Here is a 16263-nt window from a genome sequence, read left to right as displayed (position 1 = left end):
CAGGGGTCCCACCCTTTCCTGGGCCAAGGTTCAGGGGTCCCACCCTCACCTGGGCCAAGGTTCAGGGGTCCCACCCTCACCTGGGCCAAGGTTCAGGGGTCCCACCTCACCTGGGCCAAGGTTCAGGGGTCCCACCCTCACCTGGGCTAAGGGTCAAGGGTCCCACCCTCATCTGGGCTAAGGGTCAGGGGTCCCACCCTCACCTGGGCCAAGGTTCAGGGGTCCCACCCTCACCTGGGCTAAGGGTCAGGGGTCCCACCCTCACCTGGGCCAAGGTTCAGGGGTCCCACCCTCACCTGGGCCAAGGTTCAGGGGTCCCACCCTCAGCTGGGCCAGGTTCAGGTGTCCCACCCTCACCTGGGCCAAGGTTCAGGGGTCCCACCCTTTCCTGGGCCAAGGGTCAGGGATCCCACCCTCACCTGGGCTAAGGGTCAAGGGTCCCACCCTCATCTGGGCTAAGGGTCAGGGGTCCCACCCTCACCTGGGCCAAGGTTCAGGGGTCCCACCCTCACCTGGGCTAAGGGTCAGGGGTCCCACCCTCACCTGGGCCAAGGTTCAGGGGTCCCACCCTCACCTGGGCCAGGTTCAGGGGTCCCACCCTCACCTGGGCCAAGGGTCAGGTTTGGGGGTTCAGGTTCCATCGGGTGGAGCAGCCGTGAGGGAGCGTGGGGAGGGGGCAGCAGGTGCGGCGGAGCCCCAGCGGCGTGCCAGCGGGGGAGCCCCTGAAGGATCCCCGTTCCAGAGTGAGCCAGGCACAGACAGCAGTCCCCTTCCGTTAATACATTTATTTTCTGCTTCCCGGGCTGGTTTTTGTTGTCCTGGGATCCTCCCTGGCTGCACTGGGTTCTACCAAGGCAGGGTCAGCATTGCCAGGGCTTCAGGAAGGAAACAGCCTCAAGGTATACCAGGGGAAGTTTAATTGGATAAAACAAAGATTTCTTCAGGGAAAGGGCTGTCAGGCCCTGCCACGGGCTGCCCAGGGCAGTGGTGGAGTGACCATCCCTGGAAGTGTTCAAAAACCATGTGGACGTGGCACTTGGGGACGTGGTTTAGTGGTGAACACGGTGCCGGTGCTGCGTTACCTGTTGGACTCTGGTCCAAAAGGGCTTTTCCAACTTTGTTGATCGTGTGATTCGGAGACACTCGGGAAATCGACCCTCCCTCCTCACCCGACAATTTGGTTTCTGGTTCAAGTCCTTCGCTGTGTTACTGAGATGGGCACGCGTGGAGGAGCCTGTGCCGTGCAGGGTGCGTGGGTCACCATGAGGAATTCTGGCGGGACAAAAAATTTTGGCAGGACGGGGGTTACTTCACCCCGTACCCCACGATGTGCGGCTCGATGGGCATCCAGGGCATCGCCACGCTGATGTGCTGTATCTTCAGCTCGGAGAACTTTGCCTCTTCCAGATTCTTCCACAGCTCTCTCGTGAGGCAGCATCCAGCAAAGACGAGTTTCCAAGTCGGGAAACAGACTTGCTGCCAAAAATAAGTCCAGCTGGAATGCTCGGCGGCCACGTGCTCCAAGAAATAGAAAGCTCCTCCCTGGGAACACAGAGTGTTCTTGCAGCGGGCGTGGGGGTCACGCCGAGTGGCTCCCACTTCCCCCTCCCTTCCCTTTCCCCTTTCCTTTTCCCCTTCCCCCTGGTAGCTGGGATTAAAGAAAGAAGGAAACGTCCAGAGATTCAAAATGCCCATTCAAAAAGCACAGAGGACTGACTTATTTGATCCCTCTTTTATTCCAGCAATAGTTTGTTGTGGTTTTGTTTCAGTTGGTTACTAACATGACTGGTTTTTTGGAATTAAATGATCTTTAAAGGCCCTCCAAACCATTCCATGGTACTATGAAAATGCCACTTTTAAAGGTTGAAAGTCTGTTTTAAGCTCAAACCAACTCTTTTCCACTTTGCTTTTATTTTTGGTCTGGGTTTTAACCTCAAACCAACTCTTTTTCACTTGTTTTTTTTTTTTATTTTTGGTCTGCATTTTAAGCTCAAACCTACTCTTTTTCACTTCTTTGTTTGTACTCTTTTGTTTTAGGGGTTTTTTTGTGGGTTTTTTGTGTTTTTTGAGTTTTTTTTTTTGTTTTTTCCCCTTTCCTTGCACCTGGCACCTCTAGAGCAGATGTTAGAGGTACTACCAGGTTTTTTTGCAGGTACTCACCGGCCGGAGCACCCGGAGCACTTCCCTCAGGGTGCTGCTGACGCTGTGCACGGAGCACAGCACCAGGGTGCAGACCACGGCGTCCACCGAGCCGCTGGGCACCTGCCGCAGGTCCTCTCCCGCGGCCACCAGGAACTGCTCGTAGTGGAGGTGCTGGTTCTTCTTCATGTTTCTGGAGAGGCCCTCCTGGAAGTTGGGGTTGATGTCGGTGCAAGTGACTTTGCAGCCCGGTGGGTAGAACTGGAAGTTGGAGCCGCTGCCGGTGCCGATCTCCAGCAGCCGCAGCTCCCCGGAGGGGCCCCTGAAGTCGGGCAGATTGCGGAACAGCTCCTGCTTGTGCTTCTTTGATTTCTTGTCGTGAACTCCAGAAATCTTTTCTAAGAAGAAAGGAAAAAAGACCTTCCTGCAGAAGGGCTCCCAGATGCCCAGGAAGGACAGCAGGTAGACGGGCCAGGCTAGCAGTGCCAGGCCAGCACGGAGCAGGAGGACGCTGGCAGCAGCCTCTGGCATTTTCAGCGTGGGCAGAGGATCCGTGCAGAGCAGAACTGCTTCTCCTGTGTGGCAGAGCTCGGGAGCCCAGTCAGAGCTGCATTCGCGTCCTCGCCGAGTACATTCATTCAGCTGCTTGGGTTGCTCTGGTGGACGCTTTTCTCCAGCTGATTTCTCAGTCCGGTCACAGGCAAGGACTGAACAGTGCAGGTGCAGCCAAGCAGTGACCAGAGCCCGGGGGAGGAGCTGCCAGTTTGTTCCCAGGCCGGGACAGGCTGGGCAGCACAACTCGGTGCGTAACCCCAGGCAAAGTTCTGCAAGTGCCCTCCTTCAGTACCGGGTGCAGTCACGTCTCTTAAAGCAGCCTGTGCTGCCCTCGGAAGCTCGGCCGAGCTCTGGATCTCTGCAGGAATTTCATCAGGGCTTCGGTTAAGGTTTCAGTTCGAGGAGCTGTCAGGGAGTCGATTTTCCAGCCCCTGGGAGCTGCTGGGTTTGCTCGGCAGCTCTGTGCTCTCTCTGAACAGCAGTTTTAAGTGTTTGCAGTTCGAGGACACCTTAAATCTTCTGGTGGGTGAGAACGAGCTCCCAGTGATCTTCCAGGCTGATGGGAAGATAAAACAATTAATGAATTAATTAGTTCTGCACGCAGCATGTGGAGTTTGGGTTTTTATTTGGGTCGAATCAACACTGACCACTCCACGAACACATTCTGGAAGAATTTGTCAGCTTTGCAGTCAACGATTTCCCAAAGGATTTGGTGGCAGCGTGGATCAGCCATTGGCAGGTGACAGCTCTGCTCCAGGTGGCAGGAGGATCCAAGGTCCCTAATTACCTTGGGATGAGCGGTCCCTAATGATGAGTGGTCCCGAATAACCTTGGAACAGTTCTGCTGGGGCTGCCTTGGAGTTTTGCTTTCCCGGGAAAGCCACCGGTGTGTCTGCGCCTCCCTCTGGTGGCAATAATGCAAATTAAACCCAGGAGTAATTAGGTGCTTCGTTAATGATCTCTGCTGTATCTTCACGCCTCCACCTCGTGGCAGCTACAAGGAGATTGAACAGTGGGAATCACAGAATGGTTTGTGGAGAAGACCTCCAAGATGGAATCCAACCTTTAATTCCTGCGTGCTGCACAAAATACAGGCAGTGACGGACACGGGGATGACGATGATGATGGTGGTGGACACAGGATGGTGATGGACACGGATGATGATGATGATGGACACAGGGATGATGATGATGATGGTGGTGGACACAGGGATGGTGATGGACACGGATGATGATGGTGATGGACACAGGGATGATGATGATGGGCACAGGGATGATGATGATGATAAAGGACACAGGGATGATGGTGGTGGACACAGGGATGGCGATGGACACAGATGATGATGGTGATGGACACAGGGATGATGATGATGATGGGCACAGGGATGATGATGATGATAAAGGACACAGGGATGATGATGATAAAGGACACAGGGATGATGATGATGATGGTGGTGGACACAGGGATGGTGATGATGATGGGCACAGGGATGATGATGATGATAAAGGACACAGGGATGATGATGATAAAGGACACAGGGATGATGATGATGATGGTGGTGGACACAGGGATGGTGATGGACACGGATGATGATGGTGATGGACACAGGGATCATGATGATGATGGGCACAGGGATGATGATGATGATAAAGGACACAGGGATGATGGTGGTGGACACAGGGATGGTGATGGACACGGATGATGATGGTGATGGACACAGGGATGATGATGATGATGGACACAGGGATGATGATGATGATGATGATGATGATGGTGATGATGGACACAGGGATGATGATGATGATGGACACAGGGATGATGATGATGATGATGATGATGATGATGACGATGATGATGGACACAGGGATGATGATGATGATGATGATGATGATGATGATGGACACAGGGATGATGATGATGATGATGATGATGATGATGATGGTGATGATGGACACAGGGATGATGATGATGATGATGGACACAGGGATGATGATGATGATGGACACAGGGATGATGATGATGATGATGATGATGACGATGATGATGGACACCGGGATGATGATGATGATGATGATGATGATGGACACAGGGATGATGATGATGATGGACACAGGGATGATGATGATGATGGACACAGGGATGATGATGATGATGATGATGATGATGACGATGATGATGGACACAGGGATGATGATGATGATGGACACAGGGATGATGATGATGATGATGATGATGATGATGATGACGATGATGATGGACACAGGGATGATGATGATGATGGACACAGGGATGATGATGATGATGACGATGATGATGGACACAGGGATGATGATGATGATGGACACAGGGATGATGATGATGATGATGATGATGATGATGATGATGGCGATGATGATGGACACCGGGATGATGATGATGATGGACACAGGGATGATGATGATGATGGACACAGGGATGATGATGATGGACACAGGGATGATGATGATGATGATGATGATGATGATGGACACAGGGATGATGATGATGATGATGATGATGATGATGATGATGGCGATGATGATGGACACCGGGATGATGATGATGATGATGATGATGATGATGATGATGGACACCGGGATGATGACGATGATGATGGACACAGGGATGATGATGATGATGATGATGATGATGATGGCGATGATGATGGACACCAGGATGATGATGATGATGATGATGATGATGGACACAGGTATGATGATGATGATGGACACAGGGATGATGATGATGATGGACACAGGGATGATGATGATGATGATGATGATGATGATGGCGATGATGATGGACACAGGGATGATGATGATGATGGACACAGGGATGATGATGATGATGGACACAGGGATGATGACGATGATGATGGACACAGGGATGATGATGATGGACACAGGGATGATGATGATGATGATGATGATGATGATGATGATGGCGATGATGATGGACACCGGGATGATGATGATGATGATGGCGATGATGATGGACACAGGGATGATGATGATGATGATGATGGCGATGACGGCGGTGACGATGGACACGCGGGCGCTGACGATGACGACGGGCCGGGCCCGGGGCTTCCCCGCTCCCGCCGCGCCGCTCTCGGCGCCTCGGGAGCGCCCCCCGGCGGCGCGCGCGGGGCGGGCGGGGGCCGGGCCGGCCGGGCGGGGGGAGCGCCGGGAGCGCACCAAGATGGCGACACCCGCAGTCCCTCCCGCAGCTCCCCCCGCGCCGCAGTCCGGCAGCGCCGCGCCGGGGCCGCGCTGAGCCCGCCCGACACGGTGAGTCGCAGCCCCCGAGACCCCCGCGGGCTCCAGCCGCGGCTCCCCTCGCTTACCGTCCCGCTCGATGCATCCCCCCGCCCTCCCCACCCCACCGTAGCCCTTGGCACGCCTCCCCCGGGGGCTCTGCCGCAGAGCGCGGCCCGGAGAGCCCCGGGGACACCGGAGCAGGGTTGTGGGGGGGACGGCCCGCGGAGCCCCCGGCCCCAAATCCGCCGCGTGAGGAGGGTCCCGGAGCCTTGCCCCTTCTCAGCCATCCCCTCGGTGGATGCCCGGGCACCCCGCAGCCAGGGAAAGGGGGTCGGGGGCCCGGTTCTGTGCCCACTCGGCGCTGCCCGCCGGGCTCCGGCAGCCGCTGCCCCGGCCGCGGAGGGTCCGTCCGCTGCAGCCCGAGGCCCCCGGCCCTGCGGGGAGTGGGGGGGACGGTGCCGGGCCCCGGCCGGCGGGCTGGCTCCGGCAAGGGGCAACCGCCCCCTGCGCCCACCCTCGACCTGGAGCCCCGTCTGGGCCCCGTCCTTCCATCCTCCCGTCCGTTCCTGCATCCCTCCCTGCACCCGTGCCTCCATCCCCCCTCCACCCCCCAGCCTGGGGGGCCCCCGGGACCCTCTTCCCACCCCCCCAAACTCGGGGCCGTGCTCTGTGCGCTGTAGGAAGGGAGAGCCCGAGTTCTCCTCGGTGTCCCTTCCCCCGCGGCCCTCGCTGCAGCGCTGCTCTGTCCCTCCACCACCCCCTGCTCCCACCGCCCGGCAGGCAGAGCAGCCCGGCCCGGGGAGGGGGGATTTTGGAGGGCAGGGGTTTTTTTGGAGTGGGGGGGAGGCGGGCAGGGGGATGCTTGGGGCAGCCTTGGTGTTCCAGCTGACCCAGGTGTTGGGTCAGCATCGTGGTTGTGCCTCTTCCTTCCCTCTTTCCTTCCGCCACAGATTTTGGGGGGGATGGTGAGGGCAGATTTGGTTTCTATTATTTTTTCCCTTCCTGCTGGGAGGGAATTGCACATTCACGAGGTTTTTCTATTAAAAAATCTGGGTGTCTTCCTCCCCTCCCCCTGCGTTCTGGTGCAAACTGATGCCCAGCTGATGTGGGGGTGGGGACGCCGGGAGATGCTCCACGGCAGCGGCTGCGGATGATCCGGGGTGAAGTCGGAAAGTCTGGCAAGGGGAGTGTGTGCAAGGGGCAGCAGCTGGATCCGCACCCTGGGGCCCTGGGCTGAATTCTGGAGGGTGATCCCAGGTGTGGGAGGATCATCCTTGTCCCCTCCGTGCCGTGTCGCAGCGGCCGGCGGGAGCCCCCCGAGGGGCCGCGCAGGTGGGGCGGGTTTCGCGGCTCCGGTCGTGCTTGTGCCGTGTGTGGACGGCTAACCCGGCCCTGGCACACTGCAGCATTCCACCCGCACCGGGAGCCGTGACCGGGACGTCCTCTTTTCACACCGGGAAGCTTTAATTGTGAGGAACGGGGTGGAGGGGGGTGGGGGGCGCGGGGTCCCCGTCCCCCTCCTTTAGAGGGGAAAGGGAGGAAAGCGTGACCGTGGCGGTTTTCCCGAGCAGTCCTGCTTTGGAGGAATGGGGCCTGGAAATGCTCCTGTTGTCCTGTGTCGGTGATGGAGGTTCTGGGAAGCTCTGGGCTCGGTTCCTCCAGCGGGTGGCCGGGGGCTGAAGGTGTGGGCGAGGCTGGAGGGGCCCAGGGGACACTCCCCGTGCCCGTTACTGTCCCCTCGGAGCCGTCACCGCCCTCCCGATCTCTTGAGGGGCAGCACATAAAGTTGGTGAAGCTGTTGAGGATCTCTGCACAGCCCTAGGCTTGGGGCGTTGGTGCCTTTAGGAGTAACAAGCCCCTGCCCTCCGCTGGGACCTTTCCCTGCTGGTTCTGTCCTAAGGCCCCCCGGAGCTCCAGTGCTGGGGTTTTCCACCCTTTGTGTGTTTAGAAAGTCCCTGTCCTCCACTTCGGTGTTTTATGTAAAACTAACGACGTGACCGAAGGTTTCTTTGATCATTTTAAGGTGTTTGGGTGCTTCTGCAGCGTTGTTCACCCAGGGTGGAGGACCTGGAGCCATCACAGATAATTTAATCAGTTATATAAGCTTGTATGGATGGCTTAGACGTAGATCATGGTATCGATACTGTACTGCTCAGTGGAACAAGTATAATCCTGTGGCTCTTTGGTGGGAGGAGGTTTCCAGCAGGCAGGAGGGCGAGCGATCACGTGCCTCAGGAAATGGAGCATGGCTGCGCCTTCATTCTGTTAAATAAAGCAGAAACAAAGTCAGCACTGAATGGAAATGAAGTAGCTTCCAAACACAAATCGCAGTAGCCTCTTCCTCCCGTCTGGTGCCGTGGCTGTGCTTGGTGGTGGGGCTGCCCGAGTGTGTTTTCCATGTAAATGACCTGGTCTGGGTTTCCATCTCGATGGAGAGTTGCTGTTTTTCAGCGGCTGAGTGCTGGCCCCGAGGCCGTGTGGCCCCATGGGCTCCTGCTGTCACATGGTGGCCCTTCGGCATCGATCGCCTTCCCCCGGGCGGCTGCGCCTCCATTGACATCGACAGATACACTGGGATCAATAATTTATTGTTGAGTTCAGAGCAATGGGCTGGCTTTAGAGCAGGGGCAGTGAAACAACAAAATGAGTTGGGAACAAGCACAAGGGGAGTAGTTTCAGGAGCCACAGGGAGGAAAGGCGTGTGATGGCTGGTGTTGGTGATGGTGCGGTGGAGAGCTGGTCCTTGTGGGACGTTGGCTGGAGTCTGGTGGGGTTCAGGAATGCTTGGACTGCCCCTCCTGTGCCTCATTATCCTATTTCTGTGCCGAGGTGGAGAATACAAGTAGGGAAGAAGTGCCTTCCTGCTGCAGGAGTGTATTACAAAACCTCCCTGACATTAGCTCAGGTTCCAGCCTGGCTTTTAACACTTCACATGTTCTTCTGGCTTAGGCAAAACTCTCTCCTTTTCGGGAGGGGTTTCTTCACAGAAAGAGTGGTCAGGCACTGGAAGGGGCTGTCCAGAGATTGGTGGAGTCCCCATCCCTGGAGGTGTCCAGAGAATGAGTGGACATGGCACTGAGTGCTCTGGGCAGGGTGACAAGGTGGGGATCGGTCACAGGATGGACTCGATGAACTTGGAGGGCTTTTCCAGCCTCAGGGATTCTGGGATCCTGTCTTGAAATGCTGTTCCAAATTTAGAGCAACTTCTGCCTTCCCTTCCCTCAGCCTCGTCCTGTAAATGTTATTCCTGCCTGATGGAGCACTCCAGAAAATGGGAGATTCTGAGGAGAAAGAGCAGCCAAAGGCTGTGCTCCTTCCTGAACACAGCCATTGCAAAATTCAGAGATCTTGCTGCCCTCTGAAAGTCCCACTCCATGCTTCTTGTCCTTCCTCCCCAGCCAGAAAGTGTGAGGAGTTTATCATGAACTCTGCTGAGGTGATTTGGGGAGGAATGTTTGCTGAATACTGCATAACACTGCTGATTTGTCCAGGTGTTAAAGTTCCAGGAATAGTTATAGTGTGTTAAAGTTGTGGAAATAAACCCTTCATTGCTGGAGAAGGGAGCAGTGAGTTGTGGGGAGTGAGAAAGGGAGGCTCAGGGGGATTTTCTCCAGGCTGAGCCTCCTCAGCTGCTCCTCAGTGTGAGATCTCTGTCACCCCGGTGGGAAAATGCCCTGGAAACAGGAGGTTGGATGGCAAATGTGGCCATTCCCGTGGTGTTCCCAGCGGGAGAGGAACTTTTTCTGGTCTCTTGAGTGAAATCGGTGGCAGGATGGTGATGTCAGGACAACCAGGAATAACTGACATTAGTGAAGGGAGATGTTTGTCTGATCAGATATTCAGGGGGTGATGAGGAGGGAGGAAAAGTGTCACTCCACAGGGAAAGCTGGGTTGTGTTCCACGCGTCAGAACTGTTCAACAGAGCACTAGAAGGGGGTTGTTTATTCTCCCCCCCTTCATATTTGTCCCCTTTGTACTCAAACCATCTGAGTGCTCCACAACGAGAAATTAATTCCCCCAAAATTACAGTGTAAAATAACCATTCCCTGACTCCTGTTTTATGGGTCATGGATGGGCTGAATGAACTGAACAAGGAATTCAATTTGGGTTAGTGGCTGAACTCTTGCACAAAAGCTATTTTGAACAGTTCTTTGTTCAGAAGTTTGAATTTAAAAGGGGGGAAGTTGAAGCACTTCAGGTTGTTTAATTTGTGAACCTCCAAGTTCTGTGTGGGCTGGGAGATAAACACAAGTCGGCCTTGAGTAAGGACAGGATAGGGAAGTGGGGATTAATGAATTAACTGGGATTAACTAGTTCTTGTAACTTACTGAGGGATGTTACTGAAGCCACACAGCTACTGGGGGGGAGTGAGGACCCTGCAGGAATCTGTCTTTAGTCGGTCTTCATTAAAGTGTTGTTAATTAATAATGTTTCCTGTGTGGCCAAGTCTTCAAGGCCAGGTTGGACAGGGCTTGGAGCAACCTGGGGTGGTAGAAGGTGCCCCTGCCCATGGCAGGAGGTGGAACAGAGTGAGCTTTAAGGTCCCTTCAAACCCAAACCATTCGACCATTCCATGAGTCTAATATTCCTCTTTTGCTGTTGGTTGCTTCTTCTCTTTCCTCTGTGCATTTCTGTTCATTTTCTCTTTCCTCTGTGCATTTCTGTTCATTTTCTCTGTCCTCTGTGCATTTCTATTCATTTTTTCTTTCCTCTGTGCATTTCTGTTCATTTTCTCTGTCCTCTGTGCATTTCTGTTCATTTTCTCTTTCCTCTGTGCATTTCTGTTCATTTTCTCTTTCCTCTGTGCATTTCTGTTCATTTTCTCTTTCCTCTGTGCATTTCTGTTCATTTTCTCTTTCCTCTGTGCATTTCTGTTCATTTTCTCTGTCCTCTGTGCATTTCTATTCATTTTTTCTTTCCTCTGTGCATTTCTGTTCATTTTCTCTTTCCTCTGTGCATTTCTGTTCATTTTTCTCTTTCCTCTGTGCATTTCTGTTCATTTTTTTTTACCTTTAGAGGTGTGTGTGTCCAAGTTCAGGCCTTCCATGGCCATTTCAAGACCATGAGCACTTCCCTGCCCTGTCCTAAGTCTGCCTTGACCTCTCTTGTTGAGCCAAGCTCAACAAGAACTTCCACAAGGTTTTACAAAGGGTGGGGAAACACCGAGCACCAAGCAATAAATGCTGCTTGGGAGTGGAAATACCTCCTTTTTCTTCCACTTTGTAGCATCACATGTGCCATGAGAGCTTTCCTTGTTCATCTACACCATGTTTTCCTTCCTGCCTCTATCCTCACGTTGGAATCAAGAGGCACGTGTGTCCATGTGGGTTATATAAAAATTCACACAGAAGGTCTCTCTGCCTCACAGACACACTGTGAATGGCTGACTCGTGGTAATTAATAAAGGAGGAAGTGTATTAAAGCAAGGAAATTGCCTCAAAAGTGTTTTTTAATTTATTTTGATGATCAGCTTGAATAATTTATTGGAATATTTCATAATGTACCAGTAAATGGACTGCTGGGAACATTTAGAAAAAATAATTAATTCTTAGCAACTGGGCACCTCAGTGCAGCAGTTTCTGGTGGAAAATCTTTGGCGTTTGAGCAATGGTCTGTGTTGTGTGCACCCAAATCCGAGCTCCCAGGATGAATTCCTGGCTCCCTGGCAGTGGCTGGGAGCAGCAGTGCAGTGTCATTCCCAGTGCAGGTATCCATGGATCCCTAACCCAATCACCCTCTTCTGCAACTCACCTGGATGCTGAGTCTGTCCCTGCTGATTTTGGCAGCGTGGTGTTGTTCCCAGTGCAGTTTTCCATGGATAAAATTGGAAAAAAAACCACAGTTTTCAGAACGTTCCTCTTGTTACAGGTTGAAAGACCTGATGTGGGAAGGGCTGAAATAAATCCTAGGATGTATCCATATCAATCCCAGCAGGACCATTCCTGGTTGGGAAATAACATTTACAAGGATTTTAGCTTCCAGAAGCTTTGCCAGGCAGAGCAGCTGTGGAAGTTCCTCCTTGATGAAGAGGAGCCACACCTCTTACTTTGTCCACTACCTTAACGTGGGATAATTTATTGGGAAAACAAATGAAGTCAGCACAGGCAAAAACATCCCCAGGAGAGAGACCCTCAGCTCACTGCAGTGTGTTGACAGTACACAAGAAACAGCCCTGTAAGTAATTCCAAAATGCCAAAAGGTGGAGGAGCTGCTGCCATGTGCAGCTGTGAACCAGATTTGGGGAGTGGTGTTGGTTTGTTGGGTTTGGTTCTGTTTTTTCCTTTAAATGGGCAATCAGCTGAGTCGGTGCCTCCAGTTGTGGGTTGTGTAATTTTGCACACATTCCTTCATGCCTTCTTTTTTTTTTCCCTTTTTTATGCTGTGTCCCTGAGCTACTTTGGTTTCTAAATTCAGGCCTTACATATTTATCTGTGCCATTCAATTAGACCACATCCCCAATGCTGCTCTATAGTTTCACAGTATGTGGGAAATTTGGTAATTAAATGCATGCAAATGCTGCAAGAATAGAATAAATTAATTTTCCTTAATATCAGCAGGCCATTTGGTGATGTCTCAGAGATAATGTGACCAAGATACTGGCTCTTCTCTCCCCTTCTTGCCATCTTTTTTGAGCCTTTACTATTATTACTCTAGAAACACCCAGTCAGGTTTATAGGAAGAGAATCCTGGCCTTGCTGTGCTCTGGGATTACATAAGGAGGGAGATCTGTACTCCAGGTTTTTTTGGATCTCCAAATAAAACCTGAGCTGGAAACAGCATTTGAGCCCTACGTGTGTGGTGCAGCTTCAGGCCGATGTGTGGACTGGGGGTGTGAAAGGTGTCACAGCAAGGGATAACCTGAGATCCCTCAGAATGATTTGCACTGCGTGTTCCAGCTCTGGAAGTGCTCTGTTGAGGGCTGGCATCTCCAGGTATTCTTACCAAAGACTCAGTTTTTTATTGAGTTTTATTTATTCCTGAAGCCCACTGCACTCCAGAGAGTTGTGGTTCTCTGTTTCAGCTTCCCTGAACTCCTCCCACGTGAATTCAGCACAGTCCTCATGGCCTGGGCAGGCTGGGGGTGCTTGACCTCGTGCTGAATTAGCTGAATTTTTACAATTCAACCCCAAGTCATCATTTCCAAGGAATCTGAAAGTCATTCTTTTCTCCAGATCTTTAATATTTATTTGGATGCTGTGTTTGTGTTGCCTGAAAAGATCTGACCTTACTGGTTATCTTTTTCCTTGCTGGAGGGACCTTATCCCAGGCAGCTTTGGGATTCGTTCTGTGCCATACCCTCACGGTTTTTGTGCCTTTCCTCTTGGATTTGGTGTTTGGGTCCCTCCCCGAGCACCGTGTCGGGGCTGGGTTCTCTTCCAGCCTGCAGCACTGCAGTGCTGTTGCATCAGTGCAGGGTTTCTGTCATCCCTCTCCTCCCTTGGCCTCTTCTGGAGTGAGAACAGCCTGACGAGGTAGCAGCAGCTCAGAAATGCAAAGGTATTCCTGGTATTGCTGGTTCTGGAGCAGAGCTGCAGAGCCGTGCTGGTGGGCGGCTGCATTCGGGGGAACCAACTTCCTCACAGCTCTGCTTCTCCTGGCAGTGGGTGGAGGAGAGCAAGGGGCTCCGTGGAGGGATGGGGCAGACCCTGCCAGGGCAGGCTGGAGGCTCTGGGAGCTTGTCCTCACCTGTGCCCTGCAGCCCTCCCTTTGCCTCTGTCGTTTGTGGTGTATCTGATGCCAACAAGACCCTGTGTCTGACCCAAATAATCAGAGAAAATGGAACTTTCAGGAATTACTCTTGTGCTTGATGGAAGTATTTTTAAATGGTTTCGTTTTTATGGCCTCAGATAAATAGAAACCCTCATAACTGATAGGATTGTGGAACGGGTTGGGTTGGGAGACACCTTAAAGCTCATCCAGTGCCACCCCTGCCAGGGACAGGGACACCTCCCACTAGCCCAGGTTGCTCCAAGCCCTGTCCAGCCTGGCCTTGGACACTTCCAGGGACCCAGGGGCACCCACAGCTTCTCTGGGCACCCTGTGCCTCAGCACCCTCACAGGGAGGAGTTTCTTTCTATAATTCTGTATCTGTAAAATGAAAAGGTGAGATTTGACTTCCTGTCGCAGAGCTGTGATGTGCTCTGGAGGAGGTGAGGCAGGTAAGCCTGGTGAGGGCTTGGCCCTGCCAAAAGAGCACTCAGAATTCTCCCTGGACTTGGTGAAGTCATTAGGGAGCTTCTCATAGCTGCAGGAACACCTGATAGGGCACCAAGGAGCATTTTTTGGGAGTGCTCAGCACACTCAGCTCATGTTGGTGCTGGTGCTGTTTTAAACCCAGCCCCAAGTTCCTCCTGTGTGTACCAGGGAGTGCTTTGCTAAACACCTTGTTAGCACGGTGAGGAATGTGCTGGTCCCCTGCACCAGGCCCAACACCTGCTCCAACTTGAGCTGGCTTGGAATTTTGTCTAAAAGTCGGTTTTGCTGAGAGCAGTGACTGGTCGAGCTGTTTTTGCAGGAAAATAGTGGCTTTGAGGACAAAGTTGCTTTTCAGAATGTTTTTTCTAGAGTGGTTTGTGTTCAGGAGGGCCCAAGTTGGGGTGGCCACCTGTGGGGCTGGGGGAGATCCTTCAAGCTGCTTCTTGCTTGTAGAACTCGTTGAAGTGGCACCTTGGGCAGTGACAGGTGGGGTCAGCTGTGCCCAGCCTTGGCACATGCCTGGAGCTCGTTTTGGGAGTGAAACCAGCAGCTCTGCTCCTCACTCTAATGCCTTCAGTTTTAGCTTTCATATTTTCCAGGTTCTGTACTGCACTGGTACAGAGCTCTGAACTTCATATAAAGTGTTTTAGCAAGTTCTCCTCAGACAAAATCCTTTTCCAGCCCAGAACCAAGGACACTGCTGCAGCCTCAGGCCCAAAAAGTGTCAACAACAGCAAATTGAGGAGAGCAAATTGGGAGGATGGGACTGCATGACCTGGAGCTGGAATTGAACAATTAACCCCTGATATGTAAATGGACCAAACTTATAATTGTGTGAAAAACTCATGACTCAAAGTCCATCTTGGGTGGAGCCACGGCCGGGCTCTTGTACTGCCCAAGGTGCATCCATTGAGGAGATCCTTTTAATAAAGAAATACTTAATTCTTTAACTCTGTGTAGCTCTGTTCCAGGAGCCTCTCAAGGCATCACCTACAGCCTCAGGGCCCAAAAAGTATAAATAAAAATGTATAATTGTGTGAAAAACCCGTGACCATTGTCCATCTTGGGTGGAGCCACGGCCGGGCTCTTGTACTGCTGAGGGTGCATCCTTTGAAGCTATCCTTTTCATAAATCCCTCCTTTATTCTTTAACCCTGTCTTGCTCAGTTCCAGGAGCCTCTCAAGGCATCACCTCATGGGGATGTGAAGAGCTCGGCTCCCCGTGGCTCTGCCCGTGCTGTTCTGACCTCGTGCCTGTGTTTTCTCCCCAGCAGAGCTGACCTGCCCGGGCTGCAACACCTCGAAAGAAGCTGCTGCAGGATGAAAAGATGGCAGCGCGGCTGCTCGCACCACCAGGCCCCGAGAGTTTTAAACCCTTCACTCCGGAGTCCCTGGCCAACATCGAGAAACACATCGCGGAGCTGAAGAAGAAGCAGCGCTCCAAGCAGGACAGCAGCCACCGGGATGACGATGAAGACAGCAAACCAAAACCAAACAGTGACCTTGAGGCGGGCAAGAATTTGCCTTTCATCTACGGGGACATCCCTAAAGGGCTGGTTGCTGTGCCACTGGAGGACTTTGACCCTTATTATATGACCCAGAAAGTGAGTCTGCAAGGAAGGAGTTGCTAAAGCGCCTTTTTTTTTTTTTTTTTTTTTCCCTTGGGAAGGTTTGGGTATGGTTTAAACAGAAGATAAAGGGAGTATTGGATGGTCTGGTTGCTTTGCTTTCTTGCGTATTTTTCTGTGAGGTTTAACAGAGGTGATGCGATCGCCTCTATCACCTCAGTCTTTAAGGATGGAGTTAACAAGCTCTGGAAACTAAAAATGGTTCAAGTTGTGCTAATGTGCCAGTTTTAACCATCAGGGCAACAAGAAGAATTTAATTGAGGGGTAACAGTAGGGGTTTCAGTGTGTATTTCATCACTTACATGGAATTCAGTCTGAATTGATGGTTATGAAGCACTGGGACACAGAATTGTGGCAAAAAAGGAGACTAATTAACTGGCTTTCATCTTGATTTTTATTTGTCTGGGACTAAGGTGATGTGGCAGGGAGCATTTATGGGTGCTGAGGTGTTTGAAGAAATGATGTCGT

The 16263-nt window shown here is 52.2% G+C and overlaps 2 protein-coding genes across 4 annotated transcripts in view; one reads left to right on the top strand and one right to left on the bottom strand.

The window, feature by feature from the left end:
• Window positions 1-765: 765 nt before the first annotated feature.
• TMT1A (thiol methyltransferase 1A) lies at window positions 766-2938 on the bottom strand. The gene is made up of 2 exons (XM_068211792.1): window positions 2161-2938; window positions 766-1542 (listed from the first exon to the last, which is right to left on the bottom strand). The coding sequence occupies exons 1-2, from the start codon at window positions 2668-2670 to the stop codon at window positions 1306-1308; spliced, it is 747 nt and encodes a 248-aa protein (XP_068067893.1). The 5' UTR covers window positions 2671-2938; the 3' UTR covers window positions 766-1305.
• A 2908-nt stretch (window positions 2939-5846) lies between these two features.
• The window catches only part of SCN8A (sodium voltage-gated channel alpha subunit 8), a 67370-nt gene continuing 56953 nt past the window's right edge, over window positions 5847-16263 (top strand). For 2 of the 3 annotated variants that reach the window (XM_068212378.1, XM_068212377.1), the window contains exon 1: window positions 15644-15771. Coding sequence is in view for 1 of the 3 variants with exons in the window: in XM_068212379.1 (XP_068068480.1) it covers window positions 15496-15771 (276 nt within the window). In the remaining 2 variants the exon portion in view is untranslated. Of the gene's footprint in view, window positions 6003-15441; window positions 15772-16263 lie in introns of those variants that run through there. The other variant, XM_068212379.1, reaches the window with a different exon arrangement.

The sequence above is a fragment of the Anomalospiza imberbis genome, chromosome 22, assembly GCF_031753505.1.
Source record: "Anomalospiza imberbis isolate Cuckoo-Finch-1a 21T00152 chromosome 22, ASM3175350v1, whole genome shotgun sequence".
NCBI classification, from domain to species: Eukaryota; Metazoa; Chordata; class Aves; order Passeriformes; family Viduidae; genus Anomalospiza; species Anomalospiza imberbis.
This window is presented reverse-complemented; position numbering and strand designations above follow the sequence as displayed.